The sequence below is a fragment of the Ooceraea biroi genome, chromosome 7, assembly GCF_003672135.1.
Source record: "Ooceraea biroi isolate clonal line C1 chromosome 7, Obir_v5.4, whole genome shotgun sequence".
In the NCBI taxonomy this organism is placed as follows: Eukaryota; Metazoa; Arthropoda; class Insecta; order Hymenoptera; family Formicidae; genus Ooceraea; species Ooceraea biroi.
In genome coordinates, this window is record NC_039512.1 from 8,583,958 (window position 1) to 8,604,097 (window position 20,140).

Genomic DNA, 20,140 nt, shown 5'->3' on the forward strand with positions numbered 1-20,140 from the left:
CTGAGTGCCGTGGAAACCACTGTGTTCCCGCGTGCACTTAATGACTCTATCAGGAAGCGTGGACTTCTAGAGCGAGAGAAGAGTCATTTGTTCTCATTCGCGGCAGATTCGCTGGTCTTAAAAAAGAACCGCGGAGAGAACGACGACGACAACGACGACGGGAATGACGACGGCGACGACGTCGACGGTTGTACACAAACGGCCACAGCTCGCGCACTCCATTATGCAACGTAATGTCGGCAGATGCTGCATAATGCAGCGGCGGAAGAAAACAAGACGAAGATCGGAAGAAGGAGACAGGGCGATTATTAATTCACGCTTTATCGTCGCTTTGCGCTTGGCGAGTAGTAAAACAACAGGGAAGAAACGAACGGAGGAACAGGAAGGGTTGGACGTTAGGTCGGATAAAGGCAAAAGGATAAAGGGTGGAAGGGACGAAGGAAGCTACAGGAAAATCTGTCGTGGTCGCCGTCACCGTCGTCTGTGGTGGCGGGAGCGGTCGCGCGTTTCCGCTGTTACAAAAGCCAGAAGTGGAACGCGATTTCAGTGATAAATGGATTTTAATCAAACGCGTTCCAGCAGGAATAGCGGCGCGCGCGTACGGTTGCGCGCGGTGTGCATTAACGATGAACTTAATTAGGTCATTCGTTGGCGCGAGCGATCGAGCAGTTTCGTCACCAAGATCTCTCCTTCGGGAGGATCGATCCACTTGGAAATTTATCGGGATCGTCGGAATGAGAGACGAACCGTCGTGTGGCAAAGAATTGGGTCGCGCGCGTGCGCGTGCTAAAACGTGCACACTCCAACTTGTCCGCCGATAAAACGCGACGAAAGCGATTTATCGTCGCCGCGATATCGACGCGAAGAAATTTCGCAAGTTTTTCGATAGATTTCTTCTCTCGCTTTTGGCGAAGCTTAGAAATACGTTCCGAAACGACGCGCTCCGATCGCGCTGAGCTCCGATCGATGCAATTTTTCCAATGACAGGTGAACCATATATCTCATCGCAAAAAACTACTCTTTCTCTCTTTTTGTTTTCATAAACATATATACATTTCGGTAGATATAAATTTTGAATCAACGTATTACAGGTTTGTTTGATAAATCCATGCGACCCCAATTTACATGTAACCGATACTCGCAATATTGTGCACTACTGACATAAAAAACGTGTGTGGTGATCTCGTTCTCCTGTAAATTGTAAATTGTAGTTAATCTTTGCACAGTTTACTCACAACGCAAACCATTTTCACAACGTAAATCATTTTTGAAAAGATTATAGATTAGTTATTTTTTAAAGCTTTCAAAAATAATCAAATTTTCCGAATGCAAAAAGAAAATTTTTAACGTAAACAAGCAATTCGTAAAAAGGAGCTTAGTGCGCTTTTTGCGTTTTTGCATTTCGCAATTTACCGAGCAGCTCAGGAAATCTGAAAATATAATGAGTCAGATTTATCAAACGGAATAAATAAGAGAGATTAACGTTACTCTTCGACCATTTTTCCAAGAATTTTACAGAGATTTGCAGATGTGAAATACGATAGCTTTCACGATGAGTATCGATGAACTATATGTTCGCCGTTCCAATAATATTGAGAACGATAAATCATTTTCTTTGTAAAATATTCCACGCGAAGAATAAACGGAAAGTGCGCCGTTTTTCTCTCTTTACGATTTGCGGAATAAATATACTTCATTAATTTACTACCCAATCGCTAGTCGAGATTTATATTCCTCATTTGTGAATTTTCTTTCTCATCTGAGAAGAAAAGAGTCTCTTGGAGAAGCACTGGTGTCGATAATACCGCTTTGTCAAACCGAAATTCCGGTTTTATCCGAGAAAGATGAAAAGTCGCGGCCAAGATAACGGATCACGTCACACGTATATATGTATACTCGTCATTAAGCTATCGAAGTAGCGGGCATAACTACGGAAGTAAATCCTCGCTGATGGTTGATCCTGCCAGCATGTAGCCCATTAATCGACGGATAATTACGTGCGGACCTCATCAAAGTCGCTTTGCAAACGAGCGAGCTATCACGACATTTCTCGACTTTCGTGTCGCTGGCACGAATCGATTTATGCCGTTTCGTCAAGCGACACTCCGTGCTCTTTGCGCTTGACACATGTATATCGCCGATTAAGGGATCATCCCCGTCGACTCGAACACGGTGGAGTTTAATTGGATCGCCTTGTGCCTGCGCTCGAGCACCAAGGGAGAAACGCGTGCGATTTACACGACGACGAACCGAGCGCTCCGCGTATCGCAAATTACATTGCGAGCTTTGAATCTTCCGCATATCTCTGAGTGCCGGCAAGACGCATAACTGAGAGAGAATTCGACACAATGCAAAATGACAAACTAAAACTATCAACTATAAAGTTTTTTAAAACTATCTTTTTTAATTAACTCTTTCATATCACTTTTATAATATTATATTTATAAAACATATTATGACCACAAATGTTAAAAAGTTGTAATAAATGTGACAGGTGTCTTTCGAAATATTCCGAGAAAAGAGGTCAAACTTTCTAACGAGTAACTTAATCGCGAAAGAACATTTACAAACTTGAACGTACTATGAACTTAAATTAATTTAAAAATTTTTAATACTTTATATTTGCAATTTACCTGCGTGCCATAATCAAAGTATCCATGTAATAGGTATAAAGAATAACTTTTTGAACATTTTACGGTTCGTCGTAACGCCGTAATCGTCGACCATATTAATTATGCGTCGAAAGGTGCCGCTCGAAGACGGTCGTCGCGGAGCTTTTCCGGAAAAAAGAGAAAAAAGGTAAAATCGTCTAAGTGAAAGAAGTTAGCGGTTGCAGTATTGGAGAAGGAGGAAAAGGGGAATATGCACGTTGACTTTAATTGGATCCTTCTGCTTGGTCTTTCTTGCCAAGAATTACACGTGGAGAGCGTGCACGCGGCATCCTGTGTGTAAATATACACGAGCCGACTTCGCTTTGCGTTTATTCGCGGGATGCAAAGTTCCAAGATGACACACAGAAGGGAAACGACTAATTAAGCAGAGTGACTCAAAGAATGCCGAGACAGAAAGAGATTCCTTGCGCGCGAAAGAGAGGCCTGTTAACAAAATATAGTTCTAAACGCGGTATGCACGCGTCTCAACTTATTCCTCGAGAGATTTCCTTTACGCACATTTGCATGTTGTTTATCCGATCTCTACTTAATTTATCTCTTATGGACGATAAGTAATTGCAATAACAATTATTCTATTTTATTGTTATCTCAGCTTCGTATTTAGAAGAAGCAAATGATGTTTTTCTTGAAAAGAGCTCATTTCTTTCTCTTCCTCTTGCCTCGTCTTGTGCGCGTGTTATGTTATTTTCTGAAATGCAAAACTTCAGTCTGCCAAAGTTAGCTATAACAAATTCCGTTACGCAAATCAATTACGTGCGGCAAGTTAGCGCGCCGTTACCTTCTGAAGCAAGAAAATTAATGATGCGTCCCGACGTGCGGAATTATCCAGCGAAGGGGCAAACGACCGTGGGTCACGTGAATCGCGGGCGATAAAACTGCTTCATTTTAAGAAGGATCGCGGGCTGCGTCAAAAAAAGATGAACCGCAATATCCGACTCTAATATCCCGAATGTAATGGCGCTTTTATGCCCCCGCTGTCGTGCATCGTTTTTTCAGGCAGATTTCAGCGCAGGTCGTTGCTGCGAGCGACGTAGATACGCGAGGACAAACATCCAGAGAGGTCTTCTTTCGTTCATCGTGCGGGATGAACATCCGTCTCGTCGCTTTGTCGCATGTGATGCGCCGCGTGAAACAATAGTTATTTCCGCACGACGAAATGAGCGACATAAATATCGTCGTTTTACGTCGCTGTGTGCCTCACTGAGCCACGAAATACTTGAGCTTTATTCACAGCGTATCGTTATTTTATTTGTAACGTATCGACGTTGACGGATATTATTTCCTTATAATTACTGCTTTCACGATGGAAAGATTACTGCATATATTGTATCGTTATTAACGACGAATATTACATGCATCTCCCATTATCTCCTTTCATATTACTCACAAAAAAGTTTTCAAAAATTTAATTTGATTATTTTTTTCACAGATAATATAGCAAAAATTAAATAGATTAAAATTATATAGATTAATTTATTGGCTTCCAAACTTTCAATTTCGAGCTCGATTTCACTTCTATCTAGCCGCGAGCTTAATCTCACGCGTTACAATATCGGATTATATGGATGCAATTATGCGAGTCTATTCTCATTATTTAGACAGCGTATACATAATGCATACAAGTAAACATGTCGGGTGAATGCACAATGAAATAGGCACGTGCATAATGTGTACACGCCTGATTAGAGGAAATTTAATTTTCAACGGATGCATATACATAATGAAATTGCCTTGTCATTGCTTCAAAAGTGTCGTTCACATTGTAATTAACTATATGTAAACAGAAATATTCATAACATAACAGTTAAAGTTTATAATGCAAAATTGCAGTTAAATGTTAATTGTGAGTCTTTTCTATTAAATATAAACAGTTTAATCTAATTTTATGGTTAATGTTTTAACTCTACCAATGTTAAAAGTATATTATCGAGCCTTTTCTATTTTCAAATGTTTATTATTTTCAGAATTCAATAAACAACTGATTTATATAATTAAATATTATAAAACAGACTCTATATAAAATGTCAATCTTCTTTACTGCAATTATTCTTTATAAAATCGATTAAGCAATGCAATGAATTATCATCTAAATATAAAACGTCCTTTAAAATTACACAGGAAATTACATACCTCTAAAATCTCAAAGATTCATGATGCATAAAATATTTAGCGATACAGTTAACTTAGTTACAGTCGTGTTATTTTTGCGTCAGCTTGTATTAAGTATACAAAAGATATTGTCCGTAAAATTTTTGACGTATATGCGTGCCCGTGAAAAGCCCATCCTAAAACTTTTATCGTCCAGTGCCGATCTCAGAAAATTCAACGCACACGTTCAGCTTTCTGCTAAATGCGCGCTCTTTTAATAGTTTCTGTCAACTTTGTTCCTCGCCACACGTGTGGACATAACGTTTTCGTGCTTCGTTTATATTTGGCGCGCATGTGGATTTTATTTATTCAATTTAGAAAAACGCCGATAACCTAATATCTGCTATTTTTGTATTTAAATGAATAACTTAACACTATCGATATATCGATATGGTATAATTGAAAAATTTTATTGAAAAATTCGAGTTCATTAAATTATAGTTAAATTACACGAAAAATGCAGCTTTCTTCAAATATCTTTTTTCAAGATATTATATTAAAATTCAAGAAAATTTTGTAATACGAAGAAAAAAGTAAAAACTAAAATTTATTTTATAACAGCTGTATGATTTTTCAAAAAAGTGAGAAACTACTTAATTTTTATTCATTGAAAAGTAGAATAACATGTTTCTTTCCGCATGCTCACCAATTTTAAATATGCGTTTCTCGCCCTCACGTCGAGATGTATATTCAATTATCATGAAGGATTGCTGGAGAAGGAAGAGACCGAGAGAAAAATTGGTAATCCGCCTTAAAATGTACACAGACATACCGCGTGCTACCGCGATGCAGCAGTAAATTCAGTTTACGGTCTCAGAATTCCACGTCAAAGCCTTCGTTGCGGCAAAAAATAAATGACGAATAAGCTCCGCGACGCGGTTTCGCGACTTCGCCGCGAGGTAATCCAAAGAGCATGGTGCGATAAGTCAGTGGGTTAAGACCCTTTCCGTGAAGTGGAAGCAAGGAGGAAGGGTTAAGAGCCACCCGATTTGCTTCGGTCGAGGACGTTTGTCTGGCGCCCGTGGCTATTACAATAATCAACGGTTACAAACCGCGTGCCAGCAAGGAACGGCAACGGCAGTTTGTAATTTTGCCCTTTCGCGGTAGCGCATTTTTACGAACCCAAACGCGGCCTGGAAAGATCGCCCATACGGCAAAACGTGAAGCCACCCTTATGAAAAAAAGTACCCGGTGCGCAAACTCCGAGCACTGTTAAATCCATAGTTGGACCAGCGTGTCGTAACGCAAATGCAGCATTAATAACTATAATAAGCAAACTTAATGAGAGAGAGTCGACTTTCGTACGTTAATACTAAGAACACATTTCAACGCTCTCTCAATTCGTTCGAGAAAAGCTATGATCATTCCGAGAGCATCGTATATCTTCAAGCCCAACAAAAAGGCATAAAATTCGGCTCACTTAAAGCGTAATAAAATGTGACATCGTACGTATTTGGTTTCATGAACGCTTAAAACCGACTCTTGCCAATACTTAAAAATCTAATGACATATTTCTTGTAATAACAACATCAAGAAATTTTATCACAGATCAAGACACGACACCGAGACAACATCGAGACTCACCAGGAATTCGGCGCTGCCGAGGCTCTGCTGGGATCCGTCTGGCGTGATGGCGAGATCCGCGACGATCGACGTGGAGAAACTCCTGCGAGCCTGATGATGGCACTTGTGCGGGCCGAGATTTCTCTGCGTGGCATAACCGGAGACCACGGCGCTCTCGTTCAGCTTAGACGTCCAGATCTCTTGCTCGTGTTGCGGCGACTGGCTGATGGTACGGTGCTTGGTGAACCTGGAGATCCGCTCGGTCTTCACCCAATCGTGATTTGGCCGGGGTTGTCGCGTGATCGTCTGCAGCGATTTCATGGCATTGAAGCGCGAGAAACCGTCCTCCATCGCGGCCGCCCATAGATGGTCCGGTAGATCCCTCGAGCCACACTGCGTCTCCACGGATTGCCGATCCGAGGAGGAGCCCAGGCCGGAAGTGGTCGGCGTAGTCGGATAGAATCTCCGGTAGGACGTGTCCTTGGAGTCCTCGATGTCCGTGGAGTAAAAGTCGCCGTCGCGTGACTCCAGCGAGCGATTGTTCTCGTGGAGGTTCAAGGACGAGCCGATGCCGGTCGAGGTGGTCGAGGTGCGGCAGAAACGCCGCACCTCGCTCGCCGATGTCCATATCTCGTCCGTGATCGAGGAATCGATCCCCGTGGAGGTCGTAGGCGTTCTGCGCGAGGGAACCCTTTTTATAGTCGCCGTGTATTTTCACCACCGATACGGGGAGGTTTACATTTTCAAGATCGATTATAATAGTGTGCTCGATTTTGTGCTTATTGCAGTTTGAGAAGAAATAAGAGAATTTCATCAGAAGCAAAGTTTTTTTCAAGAAAGTAGAGATTTTTTCTCAAAGAAAGTTTAATCTCAGTTTATAATTAAATCGGAAATTAAAATTCTGTTAAAAAGAGTAAGTGCAAAGTAATTGGTACAAAGCGGAAGAGAAATTTAATCGTGATCTATGCTATTATCAAATTCAATATATAATGATCAGTAAAGCGTAATAAGGTATAACATAATTTTTTGGATATTCTCATAAAATAATTAAACCATGAGAAGGATCAAGAAATATAAAAAGTCTGTGCATCTCGAAGATTAGCTGAATGCTTGTGACACTGAACGCTTCTGAAGTTTCGTAAAGTTTCTTCGAGATTGAAAATTTCTAGGGATTTCCTGTCAGCAACACTCGAGAAGTTAAACATCGTGGTGATGAAAGTTTGACAACACGCGCGACTCGGAGAGATTTTTAATACAGCAAATATGGTCAGCCACAAAATTGATTCAAACATTTCAAAAATTGGAAGACTCATATCATCTCAGAATTATAAGTAGTTAAGAATTATAAGAATTACAAGTATTATTCAAATTTTTTCTTTCACAACGCACAATAAAAGTCGTACAAAACTTAAAACAAAAATTCCATCAGCTCGTGAAAGCTCACAGAAAGTGAGCTCATTAAAATTCTCATATAAAGTTACAAAGCTTTACTTTCACTACAAGCTCTGTCTTTCTTTCATCATGTTAAAAAATGTCAGGAAATTTCTGAAACGTTTCATCAATTTTACGAATGATTACCTATGGGTAAGGTTCCTCTCTCTCCAGAGCTCGTCATGATTCGCGGGGGACGCATGGTTCGCGGTGGCGGAGGTCGCGGCGAGGGTGCTGTGCTGATTCGCGTAGGAGCACCTCTGCGGGAATCCCATCCCCTCGTCCAGACCGGCCGCCCAGAGCGACTCGAGGGGTAGATCCTGGGCGTTCACGGGGGTGCCGCCGATGACCTTGCCGCCCCCCGCCCCGGTCCCGTGTTTCCCCCCGTTCCCGGCGGAGGGGAACACTCTCTCGGCACCCTGAAGGACGCAGCACATACTCGTGCCGCCTCCCCCACTGCTACCTCCGATGCCACCACCCTCCTCCTCCGCCTCCGACCCCCTGGAACCAAAGCTTTGCAGGCAACCTATTGTGACCGGGCTTTTGACCTGGTGCCAGGCCTCAACCCCTTTTTTCAGGAGGGGATGACGACCCTCCCGGTGGTCGGTTTCTCCCGTCTGCTTCTTCCGGCAGGCCTGGCAGGCCCAGCGACCTCTTCAAGGCCGGCCTTTCATCCCTCCCGCCTTTTTTGTGCGTCTGCAAACGTTGGTTTGATTGCTAAATCGCTGGGTTCAATGATCGATGAGTGGTGACGGTCGGCGCTACGCTCCAGTGTGTATTCTTCTTGGCTTGAAGGCGAACAATTTGCGGAGAAAACTCAGGTGCACTGAAAGTTTTGTTTCGCTGTTGTAGCAGGCAGACAAAGTAATTTAACGTCATCGTTGCGGACTTTTCTCAGGATTCTCAGTGAAGGGATGCGGAAGATCGCGGGGATGATGCACCGTGGAAGCCGCGTAACGAGATATTTGTACGAGAGAGGAGATATTATACAATTCGAAATCTCGGTGATGTAGAATTTTCGTATAAACACGTGGCACGATGTCGATATTTTCCTTCCCCTAAGCTCGCCGCGTGCAGTTTGCGAAACATGCAAACTCATCACCTCAGTTTCCTCATAACTGCATCCGGCGCACCAATTACGGGCATATTTCATTTGGCTTTCTACGTGCCACGCAAATGCGACCATGCGTTTTAGTACTCTCCTCGCTCTTGCAATATAATCTCAATACTAAAACAGTTTTAATGTTCACGATATTTTTCACGTGATATATGCATATGTATGTATACGTATTATATACATGTTTTTAATAAAATTTCTGATCACCGTGTTCGATAATGATTCACAATAACAAAATGGCAAACATCCATTAAAAAAAGGAATTGTTAACGTATAATGTTTGCAAGCAGTTATATGTATATTGAGTAGTCACAATTTGTGAGTAATACTGCTCACTGAGCTTCAGTCATATCTTTGTTATTAATCTCAATAAATTTGAAACAATAATGGGTTGTTTATTCAAATCAATACTCTATCAAGTTTTTCTGCATTTAGTAATAATATAATACACTTACAAATATAACAAACTCACAAAGATATATTTTTTTCATAATACTTTTGCGATCAGTTAGCGAGTTCGATTTTATAACGTGACGTAATTAACTTTATGTATTAATATAACATAAAAAAATAAAACTTTGGCAATATACTTAATTTAATTAAGCGCAATGAAATAGAAGTATAATACCAATACCCCACTCTATCAAGTTACCACATAACTTTATGTAATAAATTATTCAAAGAGCTAGCCATTTAAGCCATGTAAGAGTATCGATTAATTATCGCAGCAGATTAGAGAAAGCGGAGATGAACGATCGAAATTCGGTCGCTGTGTGAATTCCGCCTATCATAGCATTCCGCACTTCTTTTTTATTTATTTGTCAGGGCGTGCCCTGCGCAACGCGACGTTAATGAAGACCAACGAGAACGCGAAAGCCGGAACAAAGTCCGATCGATCCGAGCGCAAATACTGACGCGGATCGATTGCGGGAACGTTTTCCGCGAGGCTTTCGATGGCGGGAATTCGGCGGTGGCCATTATACCGTACAGGCAAATTGAAAGCCGCGTAATTCGTTATTTACCGACGCGGCTTTGTAATTGACCTGGGCCGGGGTACCTGATGATTTATCACGATAGTCGGGACCCTTTTCGCCGGGACCGATCTGTCCCGCTCGTGTCGGCTGTCCCCGACGGAGATTTACGAGCGATACGTCGACGAAACGCCGGCAGAAACATATGGCGATGGCGATCCGGGTTCCTGGTGCATCCCTTCTCCTCCCCGCAGCACTTGACAAGCGTCTGGTTTGCCTGTCTGGCTCGCGAGAACTCACGGAAAAATGTCACAAAATTCGTGGAGTACTCGATTGTCCGGCTCACACAGTCAAGAAGTATCTCGCAGTCTGATTCTTGAAATTTTATTATAAGATTACGCTGATCTATAAAGAAATCGCGCTGTCTCATCACGACGTAATATCACGTTCCTGAATTATGCTCAGAATGCCAAGTGGAAAGTGTATTAGTTACTTCATGTTACATATCTTTTCCCTTTAATATAATTTTACCAATTAACGATAAGCTAATCATAACGTTCTCACTTTACTTCAGGAATATTCCAGTAGTAGAGGCATAATATTTGCGCAAACAAATTAGTATTCTGTTTACTCTTTAAACGTGCTAATCTAGCTCTCTAAATCAAACACTGTACGTTTTCCCGAAATTCCCAGCGCACTAGACGCGGAAATAATAATCATCGAAGTACAAATTTGCATATGCACGTTAATCACGAAAGTTTATATTAGTTCATAACTCATTCATTGACTGAAAAAAATGGGGGAGATCTTTATTATATACGTATTTAAAAATTCTCATAATTTTAGCTCGCACAAGCAGTGATAAGAACGTGACAATATCTATGGCCACATGATGAAATGTTTTATGCAAATTTTGGAGACGTATTCACGTAAGCATCGAATATGCGCAAAGACTGCGCTTATAATGTAACTTTTTATCTTGTGCGTGAGGTGCTCTTCTTTAAAGAGTTTACCTGTGAAAACTCTCAGCGGACGTAAAACTTCCTCTCAACGAGAACGACCGCCGCGGCAACGGGAGTCTCTCGGTGAATTTTCTTTCGCGTCTCTGTCACGACTGCGCTTCTCGGTTCACGATTTTGATATTTGAGAACGTAACGGGAAACGGGGATCTCTCGCGAGAATGCGGCAACGAATAATGATCCACGCCAGCATGCGTCAAAGACCAGTAATATATTCTACATTCTTTAAAAATATATTAAAAAATTAACTAGAGTAAAGACAAGTCTCTATTTCGTATTGAAATTTTTTCACGTAAAGTATGTATTTCTATTTATATTTCCATATATATGGAAATATAAATAGAAATACATACTTTACGTGAAAAAAAACACACACTCTTCATGTGAAGCTATAAAGATATATATATATATATCTTTATAGCTTCACATGAAGAGTGTGTGTGGGACTTGGATCGAGTAAACGAAAGCTCCTATATTCTCATAAAAATGGTTTCGAATTCCGTGCGGGCGATCGCGACTTCCAGAATTAATAAAAGAAGAAATAGCTAGAGAAAAGTATTCAAGTAGTCGCACCGTCCAAGAGAGAGAACAAGAAAATAAGAATCACTAAATATTTATGAAATACTCCAACGACTAGGATGATTCTGTATGACGCGATACGCGACGTGCCTGTAAAAAGATGGATGCATAAATAAGCGAGCGCAGTCTAAGGAAGTTAGAACGTAATGCTCGACAAAGCAAACGGATACGACGACGTGCGAATGTGCCGAAAGGACAAGAAAGAAGTATTCATCTCTTTGAGTGGTCGCGACATGATCCATCATTACAATTCATGATAACGCGACAAAGCGACAGAATAAACACGGAATTTAATATTGCAGAACCGCGATGCATATGCCATTTCGTATATTACCGATATGAAATTTCAGGGTAACACCGCGGAATTTCGGCGTGCTCGCACTCGTAACGTAAATGACCGCGTTTGCGTGATGGAATTCTATTATTCTATTATCCTCCGCGATTGGCATACATCGATCAAATTAAAAAAGGAGAGATCAAAGTGCTATCATTAATGCGCGCGAATTGCAACGGTGTCTCGAGAACTACGTTATAGCATTGGTCGTTTAAACACTTATTTATCGTAATTAATAAAAGTAAATTACATTCTTCGTAAATGCGCATGAATATAATGATTCTTTATAATAAAATCTTTATAATACAATTATAAAGAAACTATCTTTTTGTTTCAAATTTAGGTAAAAGCAATTTTCCCTTTTTATAAGTAAAATATACTATTCTTATTATGTTTTTATGGAAAGATACAAACAATTCGAAATGAGTGTGTGCCGCTCTTAAAGGTTTTGCAATCTTTCAATGTAGAATACCATATGGTTACAATAGTATCCATAAAACACATTATAAAATATAGTAGCGTCGGAAAGAATTATCTCCGAGCGATGCAGGGGGTGACAAGAGCGAGGGAGAAAAAGAGAAGGACAGTGTGCGAGCGTAAAAAAGAGAATGTCAAATTTATAAAGACAGTTGGCGGGAGGGAGGCGGAGGGGCACGTCGCGGTAAAGAATACGGTGAAGTATGGCCGCCATTAAATATTTATAAAATGGTCGCGGTTATAAGCAAAATGGCGTATCGGATGACTCGGCCGCCGTGTATGTACCTCATAGTTGGCTCACGCGTAAAACCATGATTTCCATTTAATGTCTCCATGAATACGGCGGCCCCTCGCGCTGCGCGATGGCGGCGGAAAAGCGGATACGAACATTCAGACGAAGAGGAAGGGCCGCGCGCACTCGCGGATCCGCCGACTTTCACGTGTACTCTCGAGCGCACCGCCCACGTACGCGCGCACCATAGATCGCACGACGTTGCATTATTTCGACGTCGTAAAACCGATGTCTAGACTCTCGAAATGGCCGACGCTCGTAAAAGCCGGACGACCGGCGGAAAAAATGGCACTTAACGGAAGCGGAAGTGTTCGCCGAAGCTGCATCGCGATTTCGCGTAATTGCGAACCAAGGGGTAAGTAAACGTGCAGTGCTCTGTGCGAGTAATCTTGACATCGCATTGATTGTTCCATGGCCCACTCCAGTAATTACTGATGGTGATTCAAACATGCTTCATAGAAGAATGTTGTAGAAATAAGATATCGATGAGTTGTTACATATTGAACGTAAACGAAGATCAATCAAGTAAATTTTTCAATAAGAATATAAAATAACGAAGAATCTAACCATTGTTCTTTCAGACTGAGATTTGAGATCGTAATAACCTTGTAAATATTCATGTATTTAGAGCTAACACAATCTTTTACATATTTATCTCTATTAATTTATATTTATATAATTTAACATTAATTGATATAATAAAGAGGTCCTTCAAGAAAGCAAGCAAACTCTTTTCTCTAAGAACAGAACTAAGAGAAAGTGAAACTAGACATAAATGTTAATAAATTATTAATAAACGGTAGTAACGACGAAATATATCTATAAACAATAGCGAATGACTTAAAAAATAGAATGAGGCCAAAGATAAAAAACTCGGGATAAAAAACATATGCAGAACGGTCAGTGTGAGGTGTGAGATAAATATTCTCAACGAAATTACGATATGCAGTAACTTGTGATCGGCAGCGCTTTTCGTCTTCGCAGTCAATATCAGCGATGCACCGCGTTTTCGATTTTGGTGGATTTATTTGACCCATTCTTTTTGTTCCGTGTCGGTCATTAATTGTCTGCGAAACATGATCGATGTACTTGTGCCACGGACAGGCGGCTCATCCATGATTAAAAAAGAAAAACGTCATGCGCGATCCGTTTATGATCGACGCGCGAGGGCTCGCAACGAACATCACGAGGATTTTATTTATCGTTCATCTCTGACAGCTTAATAACACGCATTTCATTCACATAGCGCCAGTGCTCGTGTAACTCCGACATAAAATAATTGTACCCTGTCGCATGCGAATCCAATTTATAATTAGGTAATTGCGTAATGCAACACGCCGATGGGACCATTAAAATTATTACGAGCGCAAAGTTGTCCAGTCATGTTAATTGTATCTCATTATTTAGCAAACACGCGGTGTGATAAACCTGAGAGTCTTTACAGGTGAAAACGATAATATATTAACACTCACAAAGCCGAGTTATTTTTCTGCTTTTCTTTGTTCGCAACAATATGAATTAAAAACAATTCCGTGAAAAATTGCAATATACAACATATTCTTTTGTAGTTGCACCGCTAATAATACTTTCAAAATAATAATAATTATTAATTTTTATTAATTTTATTTAAAACGGCATTATTATAAATGAAAATCCAAAATATAAATATAATAATGTTAATATAAACCTCTTTAGTTATAAATAAATTCGGTATATGTAAAAGCTATGTTTAAACGAATATATTTATGATATAAAAAGTTTATATGCTTTTTTAAAGCACAATTTATTTAAATTTTCTATTCGGGAAGGCAAAATCTTTCAAGTCAAATTAACGCAATTTATCCTTGTTTGAAAAATGCTTATCGAGATACAATTGGTAACAGAATCACGGCGAGGAATCGATTGAAACGAAAGGCACGGCACAATAGTTTGTAAAAGTAATTTCCATAGAATTTCGTGGAATGGTCCACATAGAGTAGAATCGCGTAATTTAAGTCCCACTGCTCATGCTTCTGCCATGCATAATATCTCAGGAGAAGGAAAAATGCCGTGTCTTGGGGAATCTTGCGCTCTGTGGACTCGAACGAGCCTTTGCACTTCAACCGGTATATTATTTTTTCAATTATCAAGAGCTGTTCTATTAGACATCTTATAATGAAAAGAGATCAAATTAAACAATTCGTCTGGAGAAATACAAATCTTGTTAATGAAGGAATTAAATATTATTTTTTAAGAATTTCTAAAAATATTATCAGTATCAGAATTATCATAGACAATTATTGTAACATTTCATAGTTTTTTTTTCAAACACGTTCTTTTAATAAAATTTTAATGAAATAATTAAAATTATTCTTTAATAAGATCAGAATAATTTAATATCTAATAAATGATAAAGAATTAATATAGGTACTTCTATGTAAAATATGGGAAGATATATACACACACAATATTAATTTTTCAGATATCATTTTAAGATATCTTATACTTAAGTACATCTCAAAAGTCACATTTTCAGGTAGATTTCCAGAAAAAAAGGAGTCGGGGGATTTTCTGCAAACTTATCTAGAGAGATCTAGCTTGAGGCATCTGGCGACGCCAGGGCCGTAAGTTTCTTTTTGGTGGCGACGACGCGAACGAAGAGGACATTTGTTTCCGCATTAGGGCCGATGGAAAGTTGTCGCGGTCGTGGCACCGTGAAAAATACGGTTGAATATCCTGCTCACGTCTTCTCGTCTCCCACGAGCCGTCCGTTGCCACGTTTTTATAGCTTGTCAAGTGTAAATCCCCGATGCCTCCTCACGACAGCGCGATGAATGGGAATAGTGTTTAACGCCAAGACGGGAAATTCTGTCCCGGGGAACGGTGGTGTGACACTCGCGTCATCCACGCTGCGATGCGCTTATTTTGCAAGCATCGTAGAACGAGACGAACGTCTGACACGATGACGCTTTCGCTACTGCGCGAGTAACGATCGGTCTTGTCTATTCATGAGGTTTTCCTGCTTCAACTCCTGGGAATGATTCCTAGGTAGCAAAGGTTTACGCTCGGTGCAACCGGGAGCGAAACTAAATTGTGTCCATCAGTAACGTTTACGTTGGAAGATAGATCGGAACTGTGGGGAGCTTAATGAGAATTCACCATTCATAGAACGCACGTGATACAATTTCAAATTGCATGTATCACGTGTTTACAAATTAATGGTCAAATAAATGGCACCTTAGATAGTAACGTAAAGTGATTTTGCACTACAAGTTACGTCGGTTACTTAGTTCGTTTTAATATTACAAGTAACTCCAACATGATGCAAAACACTCTGTATCATCTCTTTCGCTTCAATGAGCTGCGTCTATCCTGGCACTATGTTCAATATTGTTCGCTAACGTTATTTGCTGAATTTCGTGGGCTCGCATCGATCAAACGGTCGCCGCGTCGACAGTGAATAATGAAAACGCGCCGGGAAAAATGCAGCGATAAAAGCGTGTAAACTCGGCGTCGTCGTTTTCCGGTTGGCTGTGCGCCGCCGTGTGTGCCCGCGTTTGCTGTAACACGCTCTTTAATTTGGCCGACGTTTAGCTCGCCGCTGGGAAAACAGTTGTTTCAATTTATTCGGCGCGCCGGCGATACGCTATCTACGACGCCCCGCGTCCGCATTGCGGCACGGCAGGTGCAAAATGGAAGCAATTGAATCCCTTTAAATCGCTTTAATTGTACGTATCCGTCGTTACCGTGCAACCGGAAATAACAACGGCGCGCGACACCTCGGGAATACGCAGCGCGCCGAAATTGCGAGCATCGCGCACGTGCGCGATCGTTAAATTTTCCGGCCGCGCAAAAGGCGCGACGATTACGCCGAATTACGCAAATTTGTATAATTGTGAGTACTCTGGGACCATCGGGTAAACGTTGCTGCAGAAGCACCCCGCAATAACGGAACTCGCCACGGCAATACCCAAACGCCAAACGTAAAATCCAACAGCTCGGCTTGTTTAATTGTAAATCGTTAAACAATATCAAATAATAGGAACACTTGCAACCAGTTTATTCTTTCAAGAAAACTTGAAAAATTCTTGTAATGAATTTTTATTATACTTTAACGTTTCACTCTAAAGATAACTATGTGATCAGGTGTTCCAAAAGCTGATCCCACGTCGTACACTTACGTGTATTTGAACGATCATACTCGCTCGAGAAACGTGATCACGCGGAGAGGAAAATCGGTTGGCGTTCGCTTATCTGCGCGGCGATAAATGGCACGCAAGGCGATCTCGTTACCAGTTTTCCGGCCATCCTGGCGTATCCGGAACGGAGTAGCGTGTGCTTTACGAGTCGCTCCAGGAGTTCCGATAGCGCGATGTGGAAAAGCACGAGCGCTTCGCCAAAGGCAAGGCGAAAACCATAACTTTCAGTCTGCTGCTTGCCCGCCTTCCACAACCATAAAACCTCCCCGACTGGGATCTCCACCCTCATCGTCCACCCATCCCCTTCGTCCACTCACGCACCTGTATACGTAATTGAAAACGAATCGCCCGCAGCTGGTTAATTTAGCTTAGTTTTTGCGCTCGCGAGTTTCCTTCCTTTCTTTCCGTTTGGTTGTGGCGCGGGTTTTATTGTACTCTCGTGATTCCTCGTTACCCAGAGCGCAATGCCACCGCGTTACAACCGCCGCGTGTAATCCGCGCCGGCCAGCTGCGACTTGCTCGGAATTGAGCTCGTTCTGCACGGCGCTCCGCCAATATCACCGATGACATATTCGTTTTGTTTGTTTTATTAATGTATGTTTTTTGCTCGTTGCATCAGGTCCTATTTTTATACGGGCTTTGTTATTTACCGAAGATTCGAAATTCAATCAATGTCAAAAATTGAAAGCCCTATAAAACATCGGGATGATATATAAATTTTATTCGTTTTGTAATGTACAGTTTGTCCATGTGTTTATTGAAATTTATTTAATTATTTTATATCTTCTATTATGAAGATTCTTTGTAGTTTACATTTGCATGGAAAATAAATAACCAAGATCTTCCGCGATATTAATATTTCAGTAATAAATCCAAAAAGTATTTCACAGATTATTCCAATTTTATTCAAGTTCCAGATTTAAATTGGAGCCGAAATATTCGTTCACAATTTTGTTATTCATTGATTAATTTCACTGAATGCTTGAAGAAGCGATAATATCACAAATAAAATTGAAGTAAAGAGAAGGCGTTTCCCGTGTTTCATGAAAAAGATAATGCCGACGCGATTCCAACTCAGAAGGAACAAGTTACGTCCCAGTCACTATGCGGCAACTGTTATCGCTGCAATTCCCAAGCTGCAGTTACCATCAATTGCAATAGTCAGCACTCTCGATACTAGGGGAAGCACGAGACGCGCCGGGAACGTTCAACGCGAGGGAAGTCTCACAATCGCGGAATCACGTTAGTAACTAATATCCTCTTTAATTAATAATGCACTCTAGTGACTAAGGTTTCAAAATTATTATACATATTGTATATGAAAGCTATGATATATTCAAAAATATGATTATTTAGCTATATTTAGAGGAAACAATGCGGCATTCCTGGAAGAAGATACGATTATAATAGTAAGCATGAAACCAAGGGAATGAATCACCTCGTATGTAATTCTCGAGTATTCTCGCATAAAACGAGTTGTCTCTTCTACATAAATAATTCCCCACCGTATTTTTTTCCTTATAAGTGTACACAAAATTAACGAAATTAGCATAGCTATATAGCCCGGATTACCGTCGATTGTAATTGCTAATTAGAATCGCAATTTACATTTGCAGCTCTGCAAATGTAAATTCGCCTTAAAAAAAGAGGGGGAAATGAAGACCAGACGGGAGTGGAATCGAGTAATGAGACAACGCGCGGAGATATCGCTCACGTACAGGAATGTTATTCTAGCAAATGCGTGTACTTTTTAATGCAATCATGCCGCTCGTACACGACTCACCTTGGATAAATATGATCCAGAGTTTGCGCGGCGGCGTAGTTTGCAGTTTGCTCAACGTCGAGAGGAAACTTTTTTTCCGATAATATTGATTTCCACCAACGGCAGAGCATTATCACGCTTCTGGAAAATTTCTTTTGTTTAATCTGCCTCTCATCCGAGAGACGTGATCGCCTGCAGGCGGATCTGTAGCGCTTCACTTTAAAATCACGTAGTCTCTCATAGACGCTCTGTAAATGAGCTCTTCTTAAGTTGCGATACGGAAGTGTTTAGATATTCGCTTCGATATAATTAAAACAATAATATCCCTTAGATTTTAATTTAATATCGATTTTAATATTTCTTTACTAGGTTCTAATTTAATATTTAATATCTCATCATATTCGCACATCTCTCTACTATTATCTTTCTTTTTTTATGTTAAAAGAAAGAGATATGTTTCCCTACATTATGTTTTACTATTGCTATGCTGTAGTAATTCCGGCTGCAGCAACACGGGAATGAAACTGAGAGCGAGATTGGTTGGAGAGGAAGCAGAGACGTGTGATTGCGAAGAGAGGACTCGGAAAATTTATAAACCTCCCCGCTTCCAGGAAGATCCGTTGAACGTGATCACGTTGAGCAAGCTACTGCTCCATTAGGATTAGATCGGCAATACCAGAAAAAGGAAAACGACGAAGGACACTAATGCTGGCGAGGATTTAGACACATACAGCGAGAGACTTCTCCCTCTCGCATTCCTTTCGTTCTACGGGAAGTGTAGAATTTCCGAGCCATCGATAGAGCGATAAATTAATGAGGAATGCTTGAATATACAATGGATTTCGCTTCGACTATTTTGTAAAAAATAAATTATAAATAATTTAGCAAATTTAAAATTTGATGGACGAATTATAGATGTGCACACAATCGATTGCGTGCATTTAATTATATAAAATCAGTTATTTTATAATCAATAAAAGGAACTAGTGATTCTGTGTGTGTTAAATAATGCTCAAGAGTAACATAATAAAGTAATCAATTTATTCATATTTATGCTATTCGTTACTATATGTTTATATAGATACATATCTTGTATTTATTATATGTATAATATTGCATTACAATTTATGTCATTTATCTCTCTTCGTAACATAGAAACAGATAAAAGTCGGAAGTAAAAATTTCTTGATATAGGTAAGCTAAAAATTCCTAAAAAAGCTAAAATAAAGAAAATGTATGGCAAGCATTAGATGACCATTAGGCGAACAGACCAAAACGAGGTACTGGAAAAATAACCTCGTGGTTCTTCCTCATTTAAAATCCTAATTGACTTGACCACGAAATTAGTAATCGTTAGCGGTTACTGCAGGCCAACGTGGAAGAGAGGGGGAGAGAGAGAGGAAGAGGGCATTATAAATTGCCGAGTACTAGCTCCCGAATTATCGTCGGCACACGAAATATCCCTACAATTTTTCGTTCGTTGGAATAATCGCGAATTTCGTATTCACACATGTTTCTCGCATTATCATATTGCGGGCGTAAATTAATCCCCCCTCCATAGTTTCATGAAATTAATTAGCTTCCCGCGGTACTTGGA

At 40.4% G+C, this 20,140-nt stretch overlaps 1 protein-coding gene across 2 annotated transcripts in view; it reads right to left on the bottom strand.

The window, feature by feature from the left end:
* The window catches only part of LOC105282403, a 146,773-nt gene that overhangs the window by 100,274 nt on the left and 26,359 nt on the right, over positions 1-20,140 (bottom strand). For both annotated transcript variants that reach the window (XM_011344347.3, XM_011344346.3), the window contains exons 3-4: positions 7,962-8,640; positions 6,405-7,059 (exon numbers count right to left, since the gene is read on the bottom strand). In XM_011344347.3, the coding sequence (XP_011342649.1) occupies positions 6,405-7,059; positions 7,962-8,251 (945 nt within the window). In that variant the 5' untranslated portion in view covers positions 8,252-8,640. The remainder of the gene's footprint in view (positions 1-6,404; positions 7,060-7,961; positions 8,641-20,140) is intronic.